Here is a 23,992-nt window from a genome sequence, read left to right on the forward strand (position 1 = left end):
CACTATAGACAGCCACTATGGGGAAGCAGCAGCCACCTTCTCCCCCTAGGGACCATTTCCCTCTCATCTCCCTACTAATGAGTCCAGTAATTAGTCTCACCATGTCATGGAAGACTACATTCCCCCTCTTCCTCTGTTGCCTCCACCTCCCTTTACCTTTCCCTACATGTCTGTTTTCTGTGGACTCTGCTTAGCTTTTGCCTAGTGAAAGCAGAAAGGAGCGCTTATAAAGCTGAAGAGACTGGCTTTCAAGAGGTCCTTAAATCGGGACTCGCATCCTCGCTTGGATCCTGTGCATAACTTTCCTTTGAATGCTTGTGTCTTAGCTGTGCTCCCTCTCACCTGTGCCATGGAAGGTTAACTTGGATCCTAAACTTGTTCTCTCTCTCATGCCCCTGGGGAAGGTGGCTGCACTCTGGATCCTCAAACATGGCCGTCCTGGAGGTGCCCTTGTTCTCGGGGTTCCGGGCAGATATGGAGAGTCTGGAGCAGGTAAGATTTTTCAATGAGTGTAGAGCATGCTGCAGTTTGGGGCCCGCCTTTGCTCTGCTGTTAGCAGGGATTCCCTCTGAAGAGCCCAGGAGGTAAATGCCATCCATCATTTGTTAGAAGATTGTCTGAAAAGATGTAATCAAAATTGGGGACAGGGAAATTTCACTTGTCAAAACATATGTATTTGAAAAGGGTAAACAGATGTTCTAAGTAAGATTAACAAATTTACCTAACACAGCCAAATAAAGGTTATTGCTGTGTACAGCTCACAGTAATTAAATGAGACCCATTTGGAAATGCTGAAGTGAAAATGTGCTCTAACAGGAGCTGTTTATGGCTTCTTAGTGGGCTGTATTATCTCCAACATCTGGATTCGATTTCATTGGAGGCTCTGTGTCTTGGAATTTTTTGCCTTTTTTTTTCTGGGAGAACATCGTGTTTATTGCAGGCCAAACTGAGGTGGACAGAATGTGCCTCTTACCCGGCCAGCCCTCTAGGGGGGATGAACTGCAACCTTCAGCTTCTCTTTAGGCTTTGCAGCAGTATATATAGTGTCTGCACCGACTTTGATATTACAGATAAAATTCTTAGGGACTCTGGAGAGAGAAAAAGAACTAGCATGCCATCGCTGAGAGTCAGCCAAGAGGTAATCTGGACTTGCTGTACCCAGCAAACCTCTTCTTTTAAGAGCCTCGGTTCATAATGCAGGGAGAAAAAGATGTGCGTTTACTTCAAGTCAGCTAACTCTCGGGAAGGTCATTGTGAAGACAAGGCTGCTTAACTTGACTTTACTGATACCTGTGAAGGCTACAGACTCTCTTGTCTTCACAAGTATTTTACCTTGAATGAAGTAACTCAAATGAGAATACAGTTACCCCATGTGAGGATACGGCTAGTATGTGCCTCTTAGAGTCCCACAGTCTGAGCCAGTGAAGCAAATGATACATGCACTAGTATCTGAGACTAAAATTTAACCCTGGTTGTTACATTACAGTGTGTATATTTGAAAAGGAAGTCCTCTTTCACTTACCCTACCGATCACAAAATTCCCTGTCCCCATTGAGTAGTGGCACAATTACAAATGCCTAACAGAGTAGGAGGTGCAGAAGAAACTGCCTCAAATTCAGAAGATCCTTGGAGTCCGTGTTCTCTGTCCTTGCCCATTTCCACAGATTGCAGAGGATGAGCGAGTGCTGTGGTTGCTGTCCATAGCTCATGGGAATGTGAATGTTAGTATGAGGAAATATCAAAAATGCAAGTCCCCTCTACCACTGTGAAGAGAATAGGGAGGAAGTCCAATGCAGGACCTCTGCTGGGCCTGGTTTACATTTGCATCGTTTCCTGAAGTGCTGTAGTGACTCTTATTTATGTTGCTTTAGCCCAAAATCTTTCTGAATGCTGATTCATATAAGCAGATGCAAAATGACATGAATGGAAAACTGGCTTTGGGTTGTTTTCACGACTTCTGATCTGTGAGCCAGAAGGATTGATGACAGCAGTGAAAAGATGAGCTCCTGCTGTTCGGCAGGAAAGGGGAGACTTACCACTGAGAGGAGGCTTACAGACAAAGGGAGATGATACAAGATGTCAAGGAACTGTTTGGCTCATTCTCAGTGGAGAAGACCTGCCTCTGAGGTCTCCAAAATGGGGAGGGAATTGACTGTCAGCAAAGATAATTGTCTACATTGGTGAAGGGTCAAACACAAGAAGAAAGATAGGTGCTCTCCTCTATTAGAATCTCTCAGTGGCACTAAATATGTGGAATGTGTTACTGGGCAGGGCAATTGAAAAAAGGGTGTAAAGGATTGTGAGGCAGAGGTGTCAGGGGCTGCTTATATTCCTAAAATGGGCAGATGTGGTCAGAGCAGTGGGAGCTCTTAGCACCTTCACCAGCTAGCCCTGACCCGGGCCCTGGCCCTGGCTCAGCTGGTGCTGGGCGAATAGGCTCTGTGCTAGGCTTCAAACCACAACATTGGCGTGTGCTTTTAGGACAGGACTTCTCTGTGGGTTTTGATGCTGACATGTTCTGGGGACTGCAGGGAGTTGTGATCTGGTGGGGCTTATGTGTTTGTGCCAGCCAGATAGCTGTCTAATATGTGAACGGATTGAATTATGGCTTATTCCACAGGCATCTACAGCCCATTAAAGGGTTTTAAAGTGGACAACCTTATTTCAGGCCTACTTAGAGCAAAGAGCTGTGGCACAAAGCAGTTTCACTTCAGTGCAGAAGGTCAGCATGCACCACACCTATTCACCCCAGAAGTCCACAAGAACTGGTGGTTTCCTCTGGCCCTGTTTTCAGAGGTGAACTTCACTCGTTCTGAGTAGCGGCAGAACTGACAGGCAGCAATGACCCAGCTGGATGCGCACCAATCTAGAAGTCATTGTGCCCACAATGTTAAGCACAGCTTACCCTGTTTCTGTTGCTGAGCACTATCTGTACTATCTCTCTCAGCAAGTCTGCTTGTACAGTGAGTTTGCACACTTCCTGCTGTGGTTCACGGGTACTCAGGAGCTGGTCCAGAGTCCACCACTCTGCATATTCTACAGCCAGAGCCCTCCCTCTGTCCCCCAGAACAAGGCTGCTCCATTGTGGTTCAGTGCTGAGTGGGTCTGCAGGGCTACAGCCAAGACCTTTCCCTTGGTGATAATGGAAGCCATACAGCTCTGCTATGGAGATATCCTTATTTGTGAAGGGCTGAGGCCCAGACTTCTTTTCTGCAAGCACAATTGGCACCTACAAAAATGAACCACAGATGCAGGTCTCAAATGTACAAGCACTTGGAGGAGCAATTGCAGACACCTGCCTTCAAAGACGAAGTCACCCCTTTAGACAGATCACTCCAGTGGTGCCTCAGGTTAAGCTGCTCGATTACTAGAGAGCCAAGCCCTGCTGTTCACACTGCTGCATTTCTTTGCTGTCCTGTCCTTTTTCCCTATGTTGGGGAGGGGTGGCCTGAGTTATAAATCAGGTTTCCTTGTTTGTTGTTTGCCCTCACAAGGGAGTACTGTGCACAGAAGGACTCACGCGTGTGGCTCCAGGGACGAGGATGGTTAATGAAGACTCTGTTGCCTGCTGACGGCAGCCCCCTGCCTGTGCAACCACAAATCCTCCTAATAATGCTGGGTGTCGACAAGGTCAGGAGGTCACCGCAGGCTGGTATACATCAAGCTTCACTAGAAAAATGCAACTTTAGCTGAGCAGAGCATTTCCCGGTGGCGCCAGGCTCTCTGAGCCCTCATAAAATGGCTGTCTGCAGCCATCCTCTGCAGAGTAATAACCACCACCGCCAGGCTTCTAAAATTATAAGAACAAATTAAATTGGCCCTTTCCACATTGTGTGGGATTTAAACACATGCTCCTTTGCTTGTTATACTAATAGCAAGAAGCTGCGTACAGGGTTTTACAGCTGTGAGCAGCACACTGAAGAAAGTCACAGCTAAAAGTTGCTGGTAGCAGGTTTCGGTGAATGTCAGTGTACATGTTTTAGCCCCACATTGTACCTCCTAAAAGAATTAAATACCTTGCCCTCCCTTCTGCGGCAGTAATCCTGTGATCCCAAAGCACAAATGCAATGATACTACAAATAGGTCAAATCACATAAGTGGAGCAGAGGTGAGAATAAACCCTGAGCATCTTGACTTCTAAGGATTTCTCAGCCTCAAGGCACCCCTCATTAGACTCCAAGCATCCCTCAGAAAATGCCAGTTCTTGGTTTTCACTTCTTCTTTGACTGCAGAAAAATAATAGAGCAATTCTCTATTGAAACTGAAATCTCTCAGTTTATCTTGTAAATCTTATTTGCACACCTAGTAGTTGCATGGGACCCTGCAGCACCCTTGAAAGGATCTCAAGGTACTCCAGGGTGCTGTGCCACCCTGGCTGGGAATCACTGTTCTCATACCTTGCTCTAGCATACTGGCTCATTACTTCCTTCCTAGAGCTGTTCCTGATGAATGGTTCAGTAAGACAATAGACAAGTTATTTTTCTACTAAATCCTCTTGACCATTGCCCTTAAGGACAAGTCCTTCCTTTTACGTGACACAGGAAGTCAGCCCAGGTGATGTGGCACAGGGAATTTTCCCCAGGGCGATGGGCTAGATTTCACAAAACCAGCAGTCAGTATGGGGCGGACATGTAGGTCTTGCTTCTGAAGCCCCTGGTGTGTATGGAGTGCTGTGGTATGTGATGAATGCATGGAAAGCATGTAGTTGTGCATAGCTGGCACAGCATATACTACGTCTTTGTTGCTCCAGAGAGGAAATACAAGTTGTGGGGCTTGGCTTGACCCCATTCTCCGAAAAGGAGGATGCGGAGGGCTCTTTCAAGTGGCTGCTCTTTTCAAATGCAAGGATTAATTTTCTTGGCAGAACAGTGTTTTGGGTTTTTGAGCTGGCAGCAGTGGGAGAGGGGGCCTTTAATGCTCGGTATTATCCAGCAGGATAGTTCTCTGGTGGAGTGCAGGAGTGTAAACAAGAAGCCTCAATCTAGCAAGTGTTTTGGGGTCTCTGGGGTCTTGATTGAATTTTGGGACTGAAAATAATCTGGGCACTACTCAATTAGATTGTGGATGAGATGTCCAACAAGTTCCAAAGGGATAAGCGCGCCCCTTGGGGCTGGGAAGCAAACCATAGCACTACGTTTCTCAGGACATTCCACACTGCAGACAGTGGCTTGTGCAGCAGAGAAGCACAAACTTAATTTCCTCCTCATTTGTCTGGAAGGGCCTTTGACCCATGTTCTACCACCTTCAATTCTTCATCTTCAAAGGTCATTTCCCAGCAGAGATGGGTTTTCTTTAGGATTTAAGCCGCCTTTTTCTAAGCCTTTAGAAATCTTTGCTTTTTGACGATTGCAAAAATGAGATGAAGCTGAACCTGTTCATTTCTTTCCAGTTATTAATGAACAAGCAAATTGGATTAAAAAGATATGAAGTTGACGGAAGAAAAGTTCTCTTTTATTTTGATGAGGTAATAACTTTGCTTTATATAGTTTTCTTGATTTTTGAATGCGAGGATAAGAACAAGAGGCAACTGGATTGTTGGACAGGCTTAAATGAACTGAAATGTTGCACATGAGGATCTCTGTGGATGTTAATTGCCAGACTTCAAGAGCCAGTGTGGGACTTGTAGGTGTTGGGCATACTTCTAGGAAAGACATGTGTGCACAAAGAATGCAGGTAGCTTCCTCCTGATCACACAGGAGCTCAGAACAGATCCCTGTTCTCCTGGCTCCAAGTGCTGGGCTGATACTTGTTGTTACCTAGCCTTAGCTGCAAGATGGTCTGATCCTGGCTCACCAAGTACTAGGAGTATCAAAGTACTAGGAGAAAATGGTCCTTTACTGAAGAGATCCCTATGTGATGTGCATTCTGAGGCAGATGTGCTGGCACATATCTAGGAGAAGGAACTGGCACCTCTTCTGTCACCTCTTCTAGCTCGTCAGTGATGGAATCACTCATCAAGTCTCATTTGCAGAATAATTTATGGATGAGGCCAATATGCAAGCCCAGAGAGTATGCCATGGGTTTCATGTGCCTTTGTTTTGCATTCATCCTGTCCCCAGTGCAGATGTGCCTTAAGGGTCCAGCTGAGCCCTGTGTATTCTACTGAGTTCGCTGGGCCCTTTTTTTAGCATTCTTTGGAAGCAGCTTAAATCCTGGAAGGCACTGTTGTTAGTGCAGGTATCTGTTGCACAATATTAAGTTATGAATGGCGTAGACTAGCCAATTTACTCTGCTGATTTACAGAGCTGTGGTGTATGTTAAACTAGCACTCTTATGTCCTTCATACAGATTCCTAGCCAGTGCATGACCTGTGTAAAGTTTCAAGCCTTCAGAGAGTATATAGTTGGGAAAACAGCCCCTGTCCCCATCAAAGTGTACGATTACTATGAGCCAGGTAGGCTGCTTTCCTTTGGATCTCGCTAATCCAGAACCCTATCTTCGTGGTTCTGAATAATTTGTCATTCTTGCTTCTCTGTAGCATTTGAAGCAACTCGTTTCTACAATGTGAGCGAAAACAGCCCCCTTGCTCGTGAGCTGTGTGATGGGCCAACATGCAATGAGGTGGAAAGTTCAGCTAGTCAGTGGGTTGGTAAGTCACAGCAAAGCCAAACTGGCTGTTTTTGGAAAGGACTCCAGAGAAGCGTGATTCAGGGATTGGGACCCAAAATTGACTGTTTCAGTATGGGTTTTATATCAGAGTCTTGAGATTACGAGGGTGGCAGCCTACAGAAGTTTGCGACACCATCAAATCAGTGACACAATTAGCTTGGTCTTCTGTCACTAATGGTGACTAGTTCTGGATACTGCAGAGGAGAGGTGCAAAGTATAATTGTGGAATAATCTACCCAAAGGGGATTGCTGCTTTGCATAGATGTTAAGTCTTTCTTTTTTATCTTGTTAAATTCTCAGCCTCAATAATCGTTTGAGAGTTCCACCACGTCATTGGGCATTGTGTAGAAAGACAGATAAATTTCACTGTCTGCCATGACAATAACCTTTTCCAGAGACGAGCGACTTTCTTCTATCCGGTGTTGCCTAAGCTAGGGAGGGAGAGTCATACCATTCAGAGTTGGAGTCTGCTTCATTTTGGCTTATTTCAGAAACGCAGTTCTGTTCCCTCAACTTCTTAAGCTCCTATTTTAAGAGTGGTAGGGAATTCTTCTAAAAATGTGTATGAAACATAAAAAGAAAACAATAAAAATATCCTTTTTTCCATCTGCTTCTGATGTTCCCACTGCCCTTTCAGGTTTTGTTCACTCTGGGCCATGCAACAACATTTTCGGCTGCCTGGAAGATGAATATTTTGAGCAGTGTATGTGCTCTAGAGACTGTGGCTATGACGGGGAGCCAGTGTGTGGGTCTGACGGGCTGATGTATCAGAACCATTGCCAGATGGAGGTAGCATCCTGCAGGAATAATACAAGGATAGAACAAATTCCTGTGTCTCAGTGTTCTGCCTGTAAGTTGCTTATAGTTTCCTTTTTTGTTGTGTTAGTCAAAGTAGTGCATGTGATTTGGACAAGTACAGGATTCAGACTACAGTCTACAAAAGCAAAAGGGGGTATCCTGTGCGGCAACTCATGACCTGTGATCTGGGCAATGCATTTGTCAGGAGCAGTTAGCTGCTCACTTTGCCGAGAGGTTACAATTGGACTTGTAGCTCTTAAGAATGAAATGTAAGAATTTCAGTGGTAACATTTGTCTCTCTCCAGAGTAATGTCTTGGATATAAATGAACCCGGTGAGATGTGGCCCCTAGTATATTCTCAGTGTATTTTCATTGCAAGCAATGTGGCAGTGCAGTGGACCACACTGGATGAAAGGTTTTGTAAAGGTTCTTTAACCCACGCTGTGGCAACTGTGTCCTGTTTTTGCAGCCAAGAGTTTACCAGAAGAGAGGGAGAATCCTTTCCACACAGTTGACCAGCCCAGTGTTCAGCAAACGCAAGCAGGTAATGATGTCTTTAGATTTACCCAAGACCCTTTTTCTCTGAGAAGGTTCAAGATGGTGACTCTCAAAACTGTATACAAGTTTGAAACAGATTTGAGCAGAGGGACTGAAGTACTTGCTTTGAATTGTTCAAGAAGTACAGCTGTACAACTTGCAGTTCTAAGTGGCATCAAGATGCTTGTAGGGAGGGGCAGTTGACTTCCAAGTCTAGGTTTCTGAGGGTTTCTCTTCAGCGGCTATCACTGAGGAGCAGGGCTGGCACTGACTGGGGAATTTCCCCTTGGACATCAGATAGGTGCATTGTGTCTTAGCAAATAAGTGACAACTAACTCCTTCTGGATGAACTAGAAAACTTGAGCTGAATGGAGTCTACCCTTAGATGTGATGTACAGTTTTTGAGATGGCTGCTCTGATCCTGGCTGAGTCTGCCTGGAGTGAAGGGCCCAAGTGAATGAAAGGTAAAATTGCTGAGGAAGGAACCACTGCTTTGATTTGAATGAAGCAGGGAATCTGGCTGCTCATTTTATTTGGCACTTTATGGGAATTTTTTTTCAAGATTCATGAGTCAGGTTTGCAATACGAAGTGGGTTACAATAAATCTCACCAGGAAGCTGTTGGGGGTCAATAGAGGTAGTTTGTTTCGCACCTTTTCTAGTAAATAAAATGAGACTGGATTCTTCCTGGCTGCTTTCCCCTCATTAATTCTCCCATGGCCTCCAGCTCTCCCAAGAAATCAACAAAACAAATCCCTCTTCAGGGGGAGCAGTCTCTGGCAGCGGGCAGCCAGAGGCAAGCAGGCAGCAGCTGTGTTGCTCTCCCTCTTCCCTGTTCTCTGACCAACTTGCTGACATCCTGTGATCCCCTTTCTGGTTTCGTACCCTTGCTCACTCCGCAGAAGCTGATGAGTAGATCTTGAGATGGTAGGTGTTGTTTTGTTTGTTTCTTTGGGTGGCCCCTCTTTGGGGTCTTTGGACTCTTTTCAGCGTGTGTTCTGCTCACCATCGCTCAGCGTGTTGTGGGTGTATAAATCAACTCCTTGCAATCGAGATTTTTGTATTCTTTTAAGCTATGTGTAAACCTGTCTTGCTCTGAATTTCTGGCTTTGATTTGTATCTGAATCCTTCAAAACAGTCACCTAAGGAGAATCCTCTGAAATACAAGTATGGGCAGCCATATGCTCTGCTAACTATGGCAGTAGAGATGGGATTGACAGACACTTTTAGCTGTAATGTGTTGGGTTTCTTACTTTGGATGTCATAAATCAGTCCCCTGAACAATTGGATCATAGGGTCTCCTAGTATTTTGTCATCCAACAGCAGTAAGAAGCAGGCAACCTCCAGGCTAGCAGATGCTCTTCTTCCGTGCTGAGCTGCCTGAGCAGCCCTAATAATGAAAATTTTTTTTCAGTCAAATTGGCTAAATCCTGCCTCAGGAGGAGTGCACAGCATGTGATTCTCCCTAATCCTCTGGACTCTTCTCAAGGCATCTGCACGGTAAAGGAATCCAAGTTTAACAAGTCAGTGAATCCCTTCTTATGCACGGGTCCCATCGGGTCTCATTGGCTCATTAGCTTCAAAGCAGGTGATTGGTTTAAGTCAGTTCAGGTGCTCTGAGTTGCTAGTGAAAGCTGAGATAAGCCATATCTAAATCTGTGATTTCCTAAAAGGATGAAAAACTCCAGGAGCCAAGTCAAGTTTAGGGTAGAGAGGGGAGTGATGGGGTGAATGGACTCAATGTGTTAATCTCTAGGAAGTGCCTTTTTCTCACAGAGTCTTGTGGTGTTTATATTGTCTGCAGTCCCTGTGAATTTGCTCTGACTTGTGTGGGTTCTGTTTGGTCTGACGGATGCTTTCATTGTCGGCCCTTGGCTGCGTTAGACAACTGCAGTGAAAACAGCGAGACAGCTCCCCTTACCAAGCAGAGTGTGGGGCTGTGCAGTGCAGCTAGGCTCACTCCTGCAAGCACAGCCCTGTTTGGTGTAGGAGGACGGCTGCAGTGAGTACCATTACTCGCAGGAATGGCAGTGAGCAGGGTCATCTCCTAATAAGGCCTGGGGTGCATGACCCTAGGTTAGTAGTATGTAGCCCTGAGAAACCTGGGGGCTGTGCCACATCTTTGACAGTAGCTGTTCCAATCTCTGGGGCTGGTGATGGAAACTTGAGGGGCCTGGAGTCTGTATCACATTGGTTTTAGAGAAGTGTGTTTTCAGGCTGATGCTGTGAATGGGAAGGTTGTCTTTGACCCTTTGAGGTTTCAGCAGTGCTGGAGAAAACCCATATGTTGGAGAGGCTGCAGAGATTCATTGGGGTGGGAACTGGGAGCAGCATTTGCATTTGGAATGCCTTCCACGCCTCCTCTTCCCTCTTGGGAAATTGCTGCCAAATTGGACATTGGGAGCAAAATCTAAATGGGCCACAGGAGATGACCCTGCAGTCTGCTGGTGCATCTCATTCCTCCAGCCTTTGTGGCTGCTGTTTTAAATTGTCAGGTCCTTTCAAAGCACACTAATGCTCTGTGAAACAGCCCAAAGCCTTCTGTGCCCCAGGTGCTGAATGCACTGCTTCCTGCCCAGCTCCAAAGCTCAGAGTTGAACCTACCCCCTCTCCCTCCCTCCCATAGGGCCACACCACAACACCAGCCGGCTATAACATTCTTTCCAGGAGCAGTGCTCCTCAGGATGGATTGGATTGGCAGTGGGCCACTTTTCCTTTCATCCCTTCAGTGTTCAGCAAATATTGGCCAGGACACAAGCATTTGAAGACAGGGTGCGGTTTGTGTGCAACAGGAAACACCAACCTTTCATCCTCGTTTGGAGTTGAAAGTTGCATTCCTCAAAGGAGCGAAGTCTGTGATCTTGGTCCTGTCCCTAGTGGATGGCAATCATCCAGCCATAGAACGACCTCATAGCCTGGCAGGTTCCCTTGGAGAGGAGGCCAAGGAGGAGTGAATGTGGAGACTGAATCTCCTGTTGGGAAAGTGGTCCCTTGCTATAGGGCTGAACCTGCTGCTGGAGGGGTGTGGAAGGCAACAGGGAAAGGGGCCTTCAAGATTTTTATTTCTGGAGAACAAACATTTTCAAAGGCTTTGGAGAGAGTTCACTTTAAATAAAGCAAATATTACAGTGAGAGTTTTCCTCCCCAAAGCAAGTAAAGGAAAGAACAGTTTGCTTGGGCGTGGATTGGAATAGTTGCACAGATGGAGCCAGTAGAGGGAAAAGGCAGCTTCATTCAAACTGCAACAGAAAGGAGCTGTTTGTATCCCAAGGATGTTCCCACTCTCTTCCATACACTCTGGACCCAGTGCCCCCAAAGCAGAGGGCAGCACCCTGTTCTGCATGGAGTGAGCGATCTCTCACAAACAAATGGCTCCATCCCTTTCTTTATGCTTGGGAAGTTGCTCTGTGGCTTGTGACTGAGCTGAAGTGGAGACTCATCCCCAGTGACGCGAGCCCAGGTCCCCCCCTAGTTATACTTATTGGGCTGCCCAGAGAGAGGTGGCTTGCTGTGCTAGTCTGAACTCAGGCAGAAGGCAGGGCAGGTGGGACGAAGTCAGCTGTCACCTACAAATGCTCCTGCCTCTCTGAACCAGTCAGTCAGGAGGGTGCCACCCTGCCCTGCCTTCTGTCTGAGGGAGGGGCTGGGAGACTCCCTCCTGCTCCTGTTAAGCCAAAATTGGTGACCTGATTGCTGGAAGAAAGAGCAGCCCTGAAAACTGATCCTCTTGAAACAGGCAGAAGGTGGATGATGTCTCACCCCTGATGGAGTCTGGCTTTTGTCACCCATTGGTAAAGATGATGCTTAAAGCTGCACTTTCACAGTGATCTCAAAGCACCTCGCTAAGCTGTTGTAGCATTTTTCTGCCCTTTTTACTAATGTGAAAACAAAGGCTCAAGGGGAAGCGACTTGCCCTGTGTGAAGTGCAGAATCAGGAGAGAGAGCTGGGTGACTCCTGGTCCTTGAGACACACACAAACTAAATGGACAATCTTTAAGATTTTTTTTTAAATTAGGGCCCTTATTTTTTTTATTTTACTACCTGTCAGAGGAGGAATTATGGAAAATCGTGGTGCAAAGCAGCTCTGCTGCTTGTGGCCTGGAGTTGGAACTGCCTGCATGTCGTTGTTCTGGGCTGCCGGCACACACTGCTCCCTCTTTTCTCGTGAGGCACCAGGGCTTTGGCTCTTCTGAAGTGTATTTGGATTCCCCACTGATTAACATGCTTCCTCTTGTGTTTACCTCCCACCCTGTGCCTGACACGTAGCGGAGCAGAAGTGTTACCAAGGGCCATCCCCTTTTGGCTAAAGCTCGTCCTGTGAGTGCCAGTCTGAAGCTTCATTTGTTTCCCTTGCACAGAGGAAGGCCCCGTGATCCAGTCGGACCTGTCCTACTACTCCTATGATTACGACCCAGACCCCTATGTCTCTGAAGCTGATGTCTTTGAGATGGCAGCGGAGCTGACAACATCCAGCCCCACTCTGAGGGAAGGGGACAGAAGTCAGGGAGTGGTGACCACAGTAGAATGGTGAGAGAGTGAGGCCTTGGGGGCCAGAGGGAGGGCTAGATCTGGCTTGTGAGTTGAGTTGTTTTATACCAAGCCATGCCTCTGGGTCCAGAGTGAATCTGCAGTAGGGGCTTCTAACAATCATTTTGCCATTTCCCTTGGCCTCAGCGCTGCTGGGGATTAGGACAATGTTGGTTTGGCACTGGGAGCCTTCAGTGCCTGCAACTTTCAGTTCCAAAAAGGCATTTTAAAGTAGAAAGGGCTGGGTTCAACTGCTGCTGTATGGAAATCTGTGATGGGAGAGTGACTTTTCTTTGTTATATTCTCTCTCCAACAGAAATGTATAATTGAAAATAAAAAGAAGAAGCTCAGAAACAACTCCTGTACGAGTTTGTTCCTACAGATGACCTGCTGCAGAACAGAACCAAATGACGACTACTTTCTGATGCTCTCAGAACTGTAGGCCTCGCCTCCCCGTGGGGTGGCAGGAGCTTCTTGGGGGAACTCAGCATTATTTTTTCTGTCAATTTTCCTGCCTTTTGTTCACCCTATTAGGAGTCTTTCCAAGGATGGGAGACCAATATGCTGTCCCTGTAGGTGGGAACAGGGGTGGGAATTCAGACCCCCTAGACCACTTCAGAGTGTTTTGTATGTTACAAGGATTTCACAAACACCATTTCCTAGCTACACAAAGAAGCCAAGTCCAGGCCCCTGTGTCCAGCTGAGTTGCTTCTTGTGAAGAGGTGGCTGAGGAGCTTTCTTTCAAGTTACAGTAATAAAAAGCAATGGGTTTTGCTTACTGTGCCATAGCTAGAGGTTAATGCTGCCTCCAGCCTTAATGTCCCACTGCACTAGCAGCATGTTGCCCTCCTGGGAACGACTTCCCTAACACCTCCATGCTCATTGGACTTGGCAAGGAGACAGTTCTCCAAGAGAAAAATTAAATCATCTGAGAACTCCACAAGGGGTAAAAGTCTGACAGTCCTGGGCATGGCTGCAGGCTCTGCCTGGGAAGAGTGCCAGTGATAGCAGGGATGAGGGGCCGGCAGGTGAACTCCATTTATGCTGGAGCAGGTTCTGCCAAGTGCAGCCTGCATCCTCCTGGCCTCTGCTCCCTGGTCTCTCTCTCTCTCTGTAACCCCAGCATGAGAATAAATTTGACCTGAGGCAGTGTCATGCTTAGTGCTTGCCTGATTTTACCAGCCATTTCTGTTCTGCTCCCAGCAGACCCCAGTACTCTGTATATTCACAGCCTTTGTGGCCCTTGGGCTCCCACCAGTGCAGAACTCTCCTCAGTGTCAGGGGCTGGGCTCCTGTAGGGTAACTCGACCTGAGCATGAGAGTTTGAGTCTAATCGACAAATGGTTCAATGTAAAGAAAAGCAGAAGCTGTACATTCCTGAAACTTTTTGGGTGTCGCCTTTGCTGGCACCAGGAGCAGCATCATTCCAATTAATCCTTGGAGGAGGAGGTATACACAGCTGCCTGCCGCAAAATACCCAGAATGTTTCATCCTTCCACCTCCACTGTTGCCAGAGCCCAGAGCGAACTGGAAACTTCTCGGGGCTGTTTGTTCATGAAGGAAAACAGAAGAAAGCCTGATTCATATTGTTTATAAGGCTCCCCAGAATGCAGATTACTTTTTTGCCAAACAGTGCCCCCATGAAGACAAAGGGGAGCAAGTTTGGCTTTCTGCTCCCTTTCCACTATAAAAACATTTTCCAGGTGCTGACTTCAGCCAGTGTGCTGAGCAGGGACAAGGTCCTTGGACTGGGTCTGTGGCTGGGAAGAGAGTTGGAGTTGGGGTTTCTAGCGTCAGTCTCTTAGACTTCAGCTTTCAGATTCCCAGACATAGGTGACAGTGGAAGGCAGCAGGTCACAGCCCAGCCCTGAGATTCCAGTAAATTCAGAATGGCTCTGCTGGTTAATATTTTAATTGCTGCTTCCCCTGCTGCTCAGAGGTCTTCTCTCAGACTCCTAACATGGCTGCACCCATCTGCACCAGCTGCTTCTCAGCAGAGATTTTTGCCACGTCTCTTCAGTGTGCAAGAGCAGACCACATCCCAGCTGTGTCCCCACAGTGCAGTGGAAATGCCAGTGGCTGCATTCTTGCCTAGCAGGTAAATAAATATCTTTAAACTAAATTCAGTCTCTGAAAGCAACTGGCCTGGCAGGCCCTTACTAGTGTATACACACAGCAGCCTGCATCAATATTTATCTCCTAGTTTAACAACAGGCTGGGGGCAAGCTGCTGTAAGAGGCAGCCTTTTTTTAAAAAAACCCCATCAAGCTACACAGTGTAAGCTGTGCTGTTTCCTAGCACCACCTTCAGCACTATTTAGTGCTTGAAGTCTGGGAGAGAGAGATGCAAAGAGTCTCCTCATTATCTTGGCCTCTCATTGTCATTAGAGATGGGCGCTCTGTTCCATGTCCCTGAGCTGGGGCTACTTGGACCCCTGCGGATGGGAGCCCTAATCCCAGAGTCCCCCTCCCTCCCTGTCTCCAGTTGGCTGACTTTTGTTTCATCTGCCGTGAAGAAAGGTGCCACCGCCAGGACGTGCTCCTCCTGGTGTACACCTTGCCCTGAACTATTCAAGCTATCATTGCCTCTGCACAAGAGAGCAGAGAGGGAGGAATCCCCTGTGTGGATAGGGCCCACATGACTTCCATGGGACCCTGTTAAATGTAAAATATTTGTTTAAGATGCAGAAGCCTGCCCAGTGCCTCCCCAGGGAGAGGACGGGTTCTTCTGGCAGTGCCTGCTAATACCTAGCCTATCCTGAGCAGCCTCCATACGTGGAAGTCAGTCTGGCCAACACACGTGCCAGCCTGAGGCAGGAAGGGAAGTGCTATCTCCTGTTTGCCATGAGAAGAACAAGCATAGAGAGGCTGAAACTCCCCATCAGCCTGTTGTAGCTTCGGGATTAGCAGCAGGGTCTCTTGCCTACCAGTTCTTGGTTCCAACCACCAGCCAGTGTTGCCTCCTGCATTTAAGGAGCTGTCCTGGAGGTCGCTGTCCCTGGGCCAGGCACCTGCCAGATACCTGCCTAGGCCAGGGGAGACCCCTGAGTGACCTCTCCCATCTCAAGCACTTCCAGACCAGTCAGTGCTGCCCAGCTGCTGTCCTGTCCCAAGGCAAAGCTTCCTTTTCTCTTGGGGACAGACTGGCAGCCTCTGCAGCCCGTGCAGGCCAGTGTCTCTCTGGAGCTAAACAACAAACTGTTTGGTTCAAGACTTGAGGGCAGGAGCCTGCAGTTAGTGTTGCGGCTCCCTTTCCCCATCAGTGCAAGGTGGAGCAGGAAGCCTCTAGAGCCCTTGAGGTACTGCCTGGAGTAACTGCAGCAGCGCAGTCTGTATGTGCCCCAGTGCAGTCCCAGCTGTCCTGTGCGGCCACTCTCTCCCTTCAAGGCGCTGCTTGTTCCTCTGGCTATCATCAGCACTAGGTCCCTTAAAGGAAAATTAAGCTCTTGGCCTCCCTCCCCTTTCCAGAGACCTGGTTCTGGTGTGCAAACCATCCAGGGCTGGTCAGCAATCTTTTAGGGATGGGCTGCTGCTTGTGACCTGACTGCTGCCACAGGCTGCTGCAGCCCCATGTCAGCCACGTGCCACTGACTCCTGTCCACAGTGGCACTGGGGAACAGGAACTTGGCAGCAACAATGAGCGGCACATGCTGTAGAGGGCAAGGGAAGTGGCAGAAATGGGCACTGTGGGGTGGGAGGAGGGGATCACGGCACTGGGTGGGACAGGAGAGATGCGTTAAACTGAGCTGCCCCCCTGGTGCCACAGGCTGCATCCAGTAGTATATCCAAGGGGGGAGACCAGGGCAAAAGCCACATGCAGTCGGCCAGGGAAGTGGGGGAGCAAAAAAGCATCAGCTGGCTGCCAGTGCAGCAGCTGACACTGCCCCTGGTGCCACTGCTGCCCAGAGCACTCAGGTCTCCAGTTATGCTGCAGGCCCTATCCAGGCACTTTGGAGGCTGGATCTGGCCCACAGGCCATACGTTGCCAATCCTTGATCTCAGAATATTTCCTCTGGGAGCCTTGAGTGGTGCCTTTCTATTCTAGGTTGTTTGTAGACTTCTACCCAGTTCTGACTCTGGAGCTTATCAGAGTCCCTGCAAGGGCTCTGAGGTCAACGCACTGCAATCCAAGGGCTCCTGCCTCGGGAGGATCAACTTCAGAATGCTTGTTTTAGGGAGACAGAGTCGTCTTTTCTCCCAGCGTGGTAGCTGCAAGGTGGCAGGGACAGCTTTGCTGTCGGGTTTACCTTTGGCTTTGGGTTGTTTCCAGGTTGGAAACATTTGTCTTGCTTTCCTAGAGATGGGCTTTGCCTATCCCCTCTCTGATGGTCACTCATTGCAAAGGGGAGAGAAATACCAGTGGCTTGAAAGATACCGGAGCTTCTGTTTATAACAAGTTATTTTACTAACTAGACTTGATAGCCCTCTCTAGTTACCAGTGATTGTTGCTTGTAATCCCTCCAATGAAATCTGTATTTATATTTGTAACTGTACATGGATATTATCTGGAGTAATCATTACCATGGTATTTATTTTGAAGCAATAGTTCTTTGTCCTTTGTTGTCCAAATGTTTTGGTCCTGCCCCCTCTTCTGCATTATCGTCAGTAGATGACAGACTCACCCAACTTAAAGGATGAAGTTGAAAGCAGCAGTGCTTGCTTTGTGGCCATTGGCTGGTTCATACATGATACCCTGGATCTCGCGATCGTGCGGAAGTCATCTGTTCAGACTCACATCTCTGTTGATTTAAACCTTCTGCCCAGTTCTGGTTTGTCCCATTTGCTGCTTTTGACCATGGGACAAAAGCCCTGGCTCTCAGCCTAACTCTGCCATGTCTCTTCTGCATTCGGTGGCTGGCATGTTCTCAGCACTTGCAGTGTTGCACCCATAGGAGACAGGCACTAGTTTTTCACTGAGAATATTTTTAATAACAAAGGAAAACAAAATCCACCAGCATTGTTACATGACCATTTTTGTTTTGTTCACACAAATCTTAATGAGTCTGAATCCAGAAAAACATTTGTTTTAGGTACTGATGAATATTTTATTAAAAACTGATTTCTAAAACAATTCTGCCTTCCTCTCCTCCTTACTAACATCTGCCTCCATACTACAGGGCAAGCATGTTGCAGAGCTGCAGCTTCTTAACTACCAGCTATTGCACAGCACTGAAAGGACAGAAGTGATGCATGTACCTGCAGAACCAAAGCACTCGGCAGTTCTAAGGAGTTCTGACTTGCGATGAGGTAGAAATGGGCAGTTTGCTGGGAGGTTCCTTTTGTTTTGCTTTGAGGGGTGTGCTGACTGTAACATGTCTGCTTTTGCAGTACATTCCCTGAATCCAGCTGCAGGTATGGTCAGTGGTTTGGGGGGGGCGGAGTTGGGAGCGGGAAAGCTCTTGGTTCTCTGTGGAGGTTGTAAAAGGAGCATGGAATTCCACTGTGGGAGTTTCCAGTATTTTATTAATACCCTGCCTTCAAGAGACATGGAAATCCTTTTTCCTGGACTAAAGCCAGGCTGTCTTCATAACCAGTAGAGAGAGGCAGTGCTATTCAGAGGACTCGCAAGTGTCAAAAGCCAGAGCAGCCTATGCAAGTGGTGAATGTTACCAACAAGGAGCTGATGACTGTTAATCACCAGTCAAGAAAGACCTTGCTTGTTAGAGAAGGTGACATGTCACCTCCTACTAGCAGGGCAGTTAGTATGAGCAAGCACTTTCAAAGAGAGATCTCAGTGCTTTGCAAATGTTTCCAAATTTAACTTTGTGAGTATTCTCCCCGGTGCAGAGAGGCAGAGATGGACTTCCTTGTTTCAGGGCGGCAAGCTAGTGAGTAGCAGAGGCAGGAGTAGGATGCAGGAGTATATCGTCTCACTTCATAACAGTCACTGAGGCTAGATGCATTCTCTGCACCCCAGGATAAAATTGAGACCTGGAGTCCTGGCACATTCAAGAAGGGGGTTTGCAGGGAAGGAGCCTCTCAGTTTTGCCTGGTCATGCGTGGATGCAAGATGCATGCAAACAAACTACCTACCAAACCAGTGGCTCTGGTCAGTGTCAGGGTGGCAACCAGGTGGTTCAACTGGTTTCTCTGGGCAGCTTTTAATTCTTAGCCAGCCTTTCCCACCCTGGACTTTTTTCCCTTTCCTCCCTGAGACACTGCCATTATGCATGCAGAAAGTGCAACATCCTCCATCAGGCCTTGAGGTAGAAGGAAGGTCCACCAGGGACCTTGATTAGTATGATAGCTTGTGTGTTCAAGTAACCCTGAGACTGTCTAGGGCAGAGAGGAGTGGAAGCTTCTAGCTCCTGTCAGGGCCACCCAAGGTTGAGGGGATGAACTAAGAGAGAAGCATCTAATGGCCTCAATCTGGAGCGGCAGCCAACAACCTGTCCTTGTTAACAAAAGAAATCAGTACGGTAGCCATGCCGGCAAGAGCAGGATGGACAGGCATGGCACAAACCTCTTCACTCACTAAGGGACATCTGGGAAAAGTGAGATTCAGGCGGCAGCTGAGAACCAGGGTGTGGAGTGCGTGAGGGATGCAGTGATAGCAGTGAGAGTGGCTGAAGGAGAAGCCATATTTTGTTCCTGTCTGCATACAGCTGACTCCACCTAGTTTGTGCTTTGAGCCCTGCAGGAGTACCTAAGGCTCCCCCCTCTCCTCCCTGCCCTGGACTAGCTGCCAGCCTGGCCCCAACCTGGAAACTGTATAGTGTGAGGCCAGCCAGCACCTGGGAGGGAGAGGAGCAGGGGCTGGGGCCTCACACCACAGACTGCGAGTGGGAGCTCTGCTGAGGGAGTGTCTCCTTGGAGGTTTTTAGAGACGTGATGGTTTGCTTGCTGCAGCCGAAGAGTCTGCTCTTCACCTTGTCCCTGAAATCCTCAGAGACGTAGTAGTAGATAAAGGGGTCAATGCAGCTGTTGCAGGCACTGAGGGCCAAGCTCAGCATGTAGCTGATGTACAGGTCCCCGTGAAGCATGGAGCAGCTCTGGGAATAGTGGATGAGGAGGAGGATGTTGCTGGGGGTGTAGAACGCCACAAGAGTGAGCAGCACAAGGGCAGTGAGCTTCATGGCATGCAGGTACCGCTCTCCGCTGCCCAGCAGGGCCCACAGCACAGAGCCATAGCTGAACAGCATGACTGCCAGCGGGGCCAGGAAACCACATGCAATCAAGCAGACAAAGTAGTAGAAATAGTACTCAGTCTCCTCATGCCTAGGGAGGGCATCATGGCACAGGATGATGTTTGACTTATACAAGGGATACGACTGCTTCAGGAGGGTCAAGGGCAGGGTGAAGATGGCAGCGCAAACCCAGACAGCAGCACAGGTGCACGCAGCGAAGCCTGGGCTGCGGAAGGAGCGGGAGAAGAAAGGATGCACCACACCCAGGTAACGGTCCACGCTGACACACGTGAGCAGCAGCACAGAGCAGTACATGTTCCCAAAGAAGAAGGCTGTGGTGAGCCGGCATAGGCCTTCACCAAAGGGCCAGTGGTTCCCCAGGAAGTAATAAGAGATCTTAAAGGGCAGCACCAGCACCAGCAGCAAGTCAGCTGCTGCCAGGTTCATCAGGAAGATGGTGGAAGTCAGCTTCTCGATCCTTGTGGCCAGGACCCAGAGGGCCAGCCCGTTGGCTGGCAGCCCCACCAGGAAGATGACAGTGTAGAGAGAGGGGAGGAGCCACACTATGAGCGGCCTGCTCAGCTGGGAGCGGGCAGCCTCATGGATGTCCAGGTAGGTGGTGTTGTCACTAGTCACCTTCTCTCCCGGGATGGCTCGGGGACACAGAGTGTTTTGAGACGTCGTCCTCTGCTCATCGGTGCTGTTCTGAGAGTAATCTGGCAACGCAAGCAGAGGCTGTTACTGAGAATTTGTGCTGGGCTCAGAACAACTGGCTCTGTGCAGATACATCTAGGGACAGGGTCCCTGCCCCAAAGGGTGTGCATTCAGACAAGACACCGTGCCCACCCCGGGTTCCGGAGCCAGAGGGTGGCAGGGCTATTCCCCACAGCAAATCCTGCAGAGGCCTGCTCTGGTTCCAGCTAGAGCCACTTAACACAAACCCCAGCTCAAAGGCCTCCCTGCATCAGGCCTGGGCCTGAGAGGCCGTTTACTGTTTTCTAAGATACTTCACCCCAAAAAACTGCTGTCAGCACGGAGGGGAGCCCAGGGTTTAGTGGTGTTCAGGGTAGCTCCTTTGCTGCCGTGTGACCTGCCATGAGCAGAAAATATCCCTGATGCACAATTTAAATGAAGAGGAGAAGCAAGGGAAACCACAAATACTCAGGCTGCTCAGTGCTGAAAACAATATGTACTTCGTCCCCAGGCAGTGCCTGCACTTTTTGTCTGGGTCCCAGTTATTCATGGTCAATTGTTGTCATGAGCCCATAGAACCACATGCAACGCCTTGGAGTGATGCGCTGTTTCTTACAGCTTGCGGTATGTCTGCTGCTGGCTGCTAGGGACTGAGCACCCCAGAGCACAAGGCAGCACAAAGGGAGCAGGCCAATAAGGCCTCTCTAGGGAAAGCCAGTTCCAGCCCTGGGCTGTGTTGCTGGCTCCTTTGGCAAAGGTAGGGGGTCTATCTGACCATGGCGATCCTGTGCTCAGGATCCCTCCCTCCCCTTCTCCTGTTGTGGAGTCAGAGCAGCTTCCTCTGCATCTGGGAGCTTCTGGGGCTGAGGCTGACACAAAGGTGCCAGCTCTGGCAGTCTCCAGAGGGCATGGCTCTGGCTAGTGCTGCTCCGGCCTCTGGTAAATTGCTGCCCGACTTGGGGAACCAAGGGCCGACCTTCCTACTCGCCCACCTAGGCAGAGCAGCCCGTCAGGGACGCTGCAGGAGGAAAGTCTAGTTCCCCAGCACACGCAGCATGATGCAGCTCGCATGGGAGAGGGGTATGGGGATGAAGGGGGAACCCAGCTGCTCAGGCTTGGCTTAGTCCCCTCCTCCCTGTCATTCCCCTCTGTGCGATGGAATGGCCCCTGGGCCCCGTTTGCACCCCTTGCTGCAGCACTTGGCCTGCAGCTGTCTGAAGAGCAGTGTGGGGCAGAGTGAGCGCAGCAGAGGGGATCAGGATGGACTGGGAAGGTAGGAGTGCAGAACTGATTAGCATTTGCCCTTTGGCACTGCTGTGCTTTGCTTCTGCATCAGGGCTTTCTTGGAGTCTTGTCGGGAGTCTTGGTATGGGAGCATAATGTCCAGTCCTCAAATGAGCGGGAGGATGTCACCCGGGGCCATGCGTTTACTCACCATCATAGTCTAGACCCGCCGAGCAGAGTGCCCAGAGGCTGCACCACAGCAGCAGCTGATGTGACATCCTTCTGTGCCTGCACATCTCCACACTGCAAAGGGTGCTGTGCTGTGCTGCATGGGAAGGGAAGTATTAATAGCCTTGCTTGCACATTTCCTGCCATCCAGCCCTTAACTTGTGGAAACACCAGACCTTTCCTGTCGAGGAGAAAGCAGGGAATATTTAGAGCTGTGAGCGGAAGCACCAGACCTTTGCTGCAAAGGAGAAAGCGGGGGTGTTTAGAGCTGTGGGCATGTTCCTTCTCAACCAGGCCAGGTCTGCCCCTGCTCAGCGGTGGGTCCCTAGTGTCAGTGAAGGGATAGGGCCCTTCCTGGAAGGTGATAAACACCAGGATAAGAGAGCACGAGGCTTAGCTAGACTGCCAAAAATATAACGATCAGGGAGTTTCAAGGCCCTTGCAAATCAGACTGGGAGGATGGTAGTTTAAGTGACATCTTCCAGGGAGATAGGGGTGTTTGAAGGGGAGTTTGCCAATAAGGGGGCAGTTTCTTGGTACCCATATGGAAGGAGTGAAGTAGGGTGCACCTGCACGGTACCTGCGGTGACTGGGGACAGGGTTCTTATGGAGTCGTCAGAATCTGGACCGTTCCTGCAGCTAGTCAATCCGTAACAAAAGTCTAAAAGATGGAGATGTTCTCCCTCCCTGCACCTCCCCTCTGCCAGCCGGTCTGATCAGGCAGCAACAGTGACTGAAGGCTCTAGTTATTGAGCTTCAAGAAACAACACAGTGAGTGGAAATACTGGGTGCCAGCTCCATCTTTTAGACCTTCGTTACAGATTGACTTGCTGCAGAAACGGTCCGGATTCTGATGACTCTATAAGAACCCCGTCCCCAGTCACCGCAGGTACCGTGCACCCTACTTCACTCCTTCTGTATGGGTACCAAGAAACTGCCCTGTTATTGGCGAACTCCCCTTCAAATGCCCCTATCTCCCTGGAAGATGTCGCTTAAACTATCATCCTCCCAAGCAGGGAGAGGGAAGGGGAACCTGGTTACAAGCTGCAACCTCCCCACTAAGAAGAAGTGGGGACAGGGTGAAAGCTGAGGTCTTGTTGAGCCAAGGTTTTGCTGAAGCCTTAGCAGGACAGTGTCAGGGCACAGGGCCTCTGTCCAACAGTGCTGTGTGTACTTGGTTCACATCGACCTGGTTCTGGTGTCCTCACAGCCTCTGGCAACCGCCTGGCAGTGGCTCCTCTGACTATTCCCTGAGAGGCTGGGGGACAATCCAAGCAGCTGTGTACCAGCCCTGGGATCCCTCCTGCCTGGATTCAGTGAGCTCCCTGTGCCCTGGGGCTGAGGTGGCACAGGTGCCAAGGCACAGCCCAGAGGTTGCAAGCTCAAGGCCATAGCAGAAGTGCTCACCGCGTGACAGGTCACATTCCATCCAGCAAAGCTGTGAATTCTGCTAAATACCTTGTCACAAGGACACAAAAAGGAACAGGCGGGCCCTGGGTGTGGCACAGACACCTGGGAGGCTTGGTCCATGGAAGAGCCTGGCGGGTGGTTTTGATTTGAAGTGCACCAGCCCTGGCCTGAGGACAGTGGGATGGAAGCAGACAAGCGGCGTGATCTGGGGGCTGGGTGAAGGTCTCGTGTGAGTGGGGCCCCAGCAGGCAGGATGCAGTGTGGCAGAGGGGCGCACAGGACACATCTGCAGCCGAGTAGATAAGGCTGAGTTCAGAGACTCGCCGTGCAAGGAGCTCTCTGGCCCTACAGCTTCTGGCACTGCAGAGAGGCTCCTTCCTGCTGATGGGGGGCCCAGACCAGCAGCCCGCTTGGCTGTGGTGCGTGGGGGCTCCTTGATCATGGCACCCCACATACAATGGTATGTGGCCTCCTGGGTCACGAGACGGTGTCACCACCCTTCAGGAGTTCCCCAAGCCTTTGTCTCCTCTCCTGTTGGGATCTTGGGCTCTTTAACCTCCCAGCAGTCTCTGCCAAGTCCCAGGGGTCTCCCCAGCACTATCCTGCACTCCTTGGATACGTGCAGGATGGGTGCAGCATGCTGCAGAGCAACAGAAAAGGCTCTGAATTGCTTTTCCCCTTGTAGGAGACAGGCAAGCCAGTGAGATGAGGGGCTGCGGGGACAGCCTGGGGAAAGGGGATGCTGCTTTAGAGGCAGTGAGGGAAGGTGCTAGGTGTTTGCACACCTGGGCCTGCCTTCCATGGAGGGAGTAAGCACAGGAGCTGCCGTGTGGCCAGCAGG

The 23,992-nt window shown here is 49.4% G+C and overlaps 2 protein-coding genes across 2 annotated transcripts in view; one reads left to right on the forward strand and one right to left on the reverse strand.

Moving 5' to 3' along the window:
- The window catches only part of CPAMD8 (C3 and PZP like, alpha-2-macroglobulin domain containing 8), a gene marked incomplete at its 5' end in the record, with an annotated part of 56,884 nt that extends 44,105 nt beyond the window's left edge, over positions 1–12,779 (forward strand). Inside the window, 7 exons of the mRNA XM_019538449.1 lie at positions 405–492; positions 5,390–5,464; positions 6,289–6,394; positions 6,479–6,589; positions 7,247–7,459; positions 7,877–7,951; positions 12,302–12,779. Coding sequence (XP_019393994.1) covers positions 405–492; positions 5,390–5,464; positions 6,289–6,394; positions 6,479–6,589; positions 7,247–7,459; positions 7,877–7,951; positions 12,302–12,474 — 841 coding nt within the window. The remainder of the gene's footprint in view (positions 1–404; positions 493–5,389; positions 5,465–6,288; positions 6,395–6,478; positions 6,590–7,246; positions 7,460–7,876; positions 7,952–12,301) is intronic.
- Positions 12,780–12,981: 202 nt separating this feature from the next.
- On the reverse strand, positions 12,982–21,836 carry F2RL3 (F2R like thrombin/trypsin receptor 3). The gene is made up of 2 exons (XM_019538379.1): positions 21,725–21,836; positions 12,982–20,312 (listed from the first exon to the last, which is right to left on the reverse strand). Exons 1-2 carry the CDS (start codon positions 21,807–21,809, stop codon positions 19,234–19,236), a joined length of 1,164 nt encoding a protein of 387 aa, XP_019393924.1. The 5' UTR covers positions 21,810–21,836; the 3' UTR covers positions 12,982–19,233.
- Between the last annotated feature and the right edge of the window lie 2,156 nt (positions 21,837–23,992).

Source organism: Crocodylus porosus, unplaced genomic scaffold, assembly GCF_001723895.1.
Source record: "Crocodylus porosus isolate Cpor-Errol unplaced genomic scaffold, CroPor_comp1, whole genome shotgun sequence".
Taxonomy (NCBI): Eukaryota; Metazoa; Chordata; order Crocodylia; family Crocodylidae; genus Crocodylus; species Crocodylus porosus.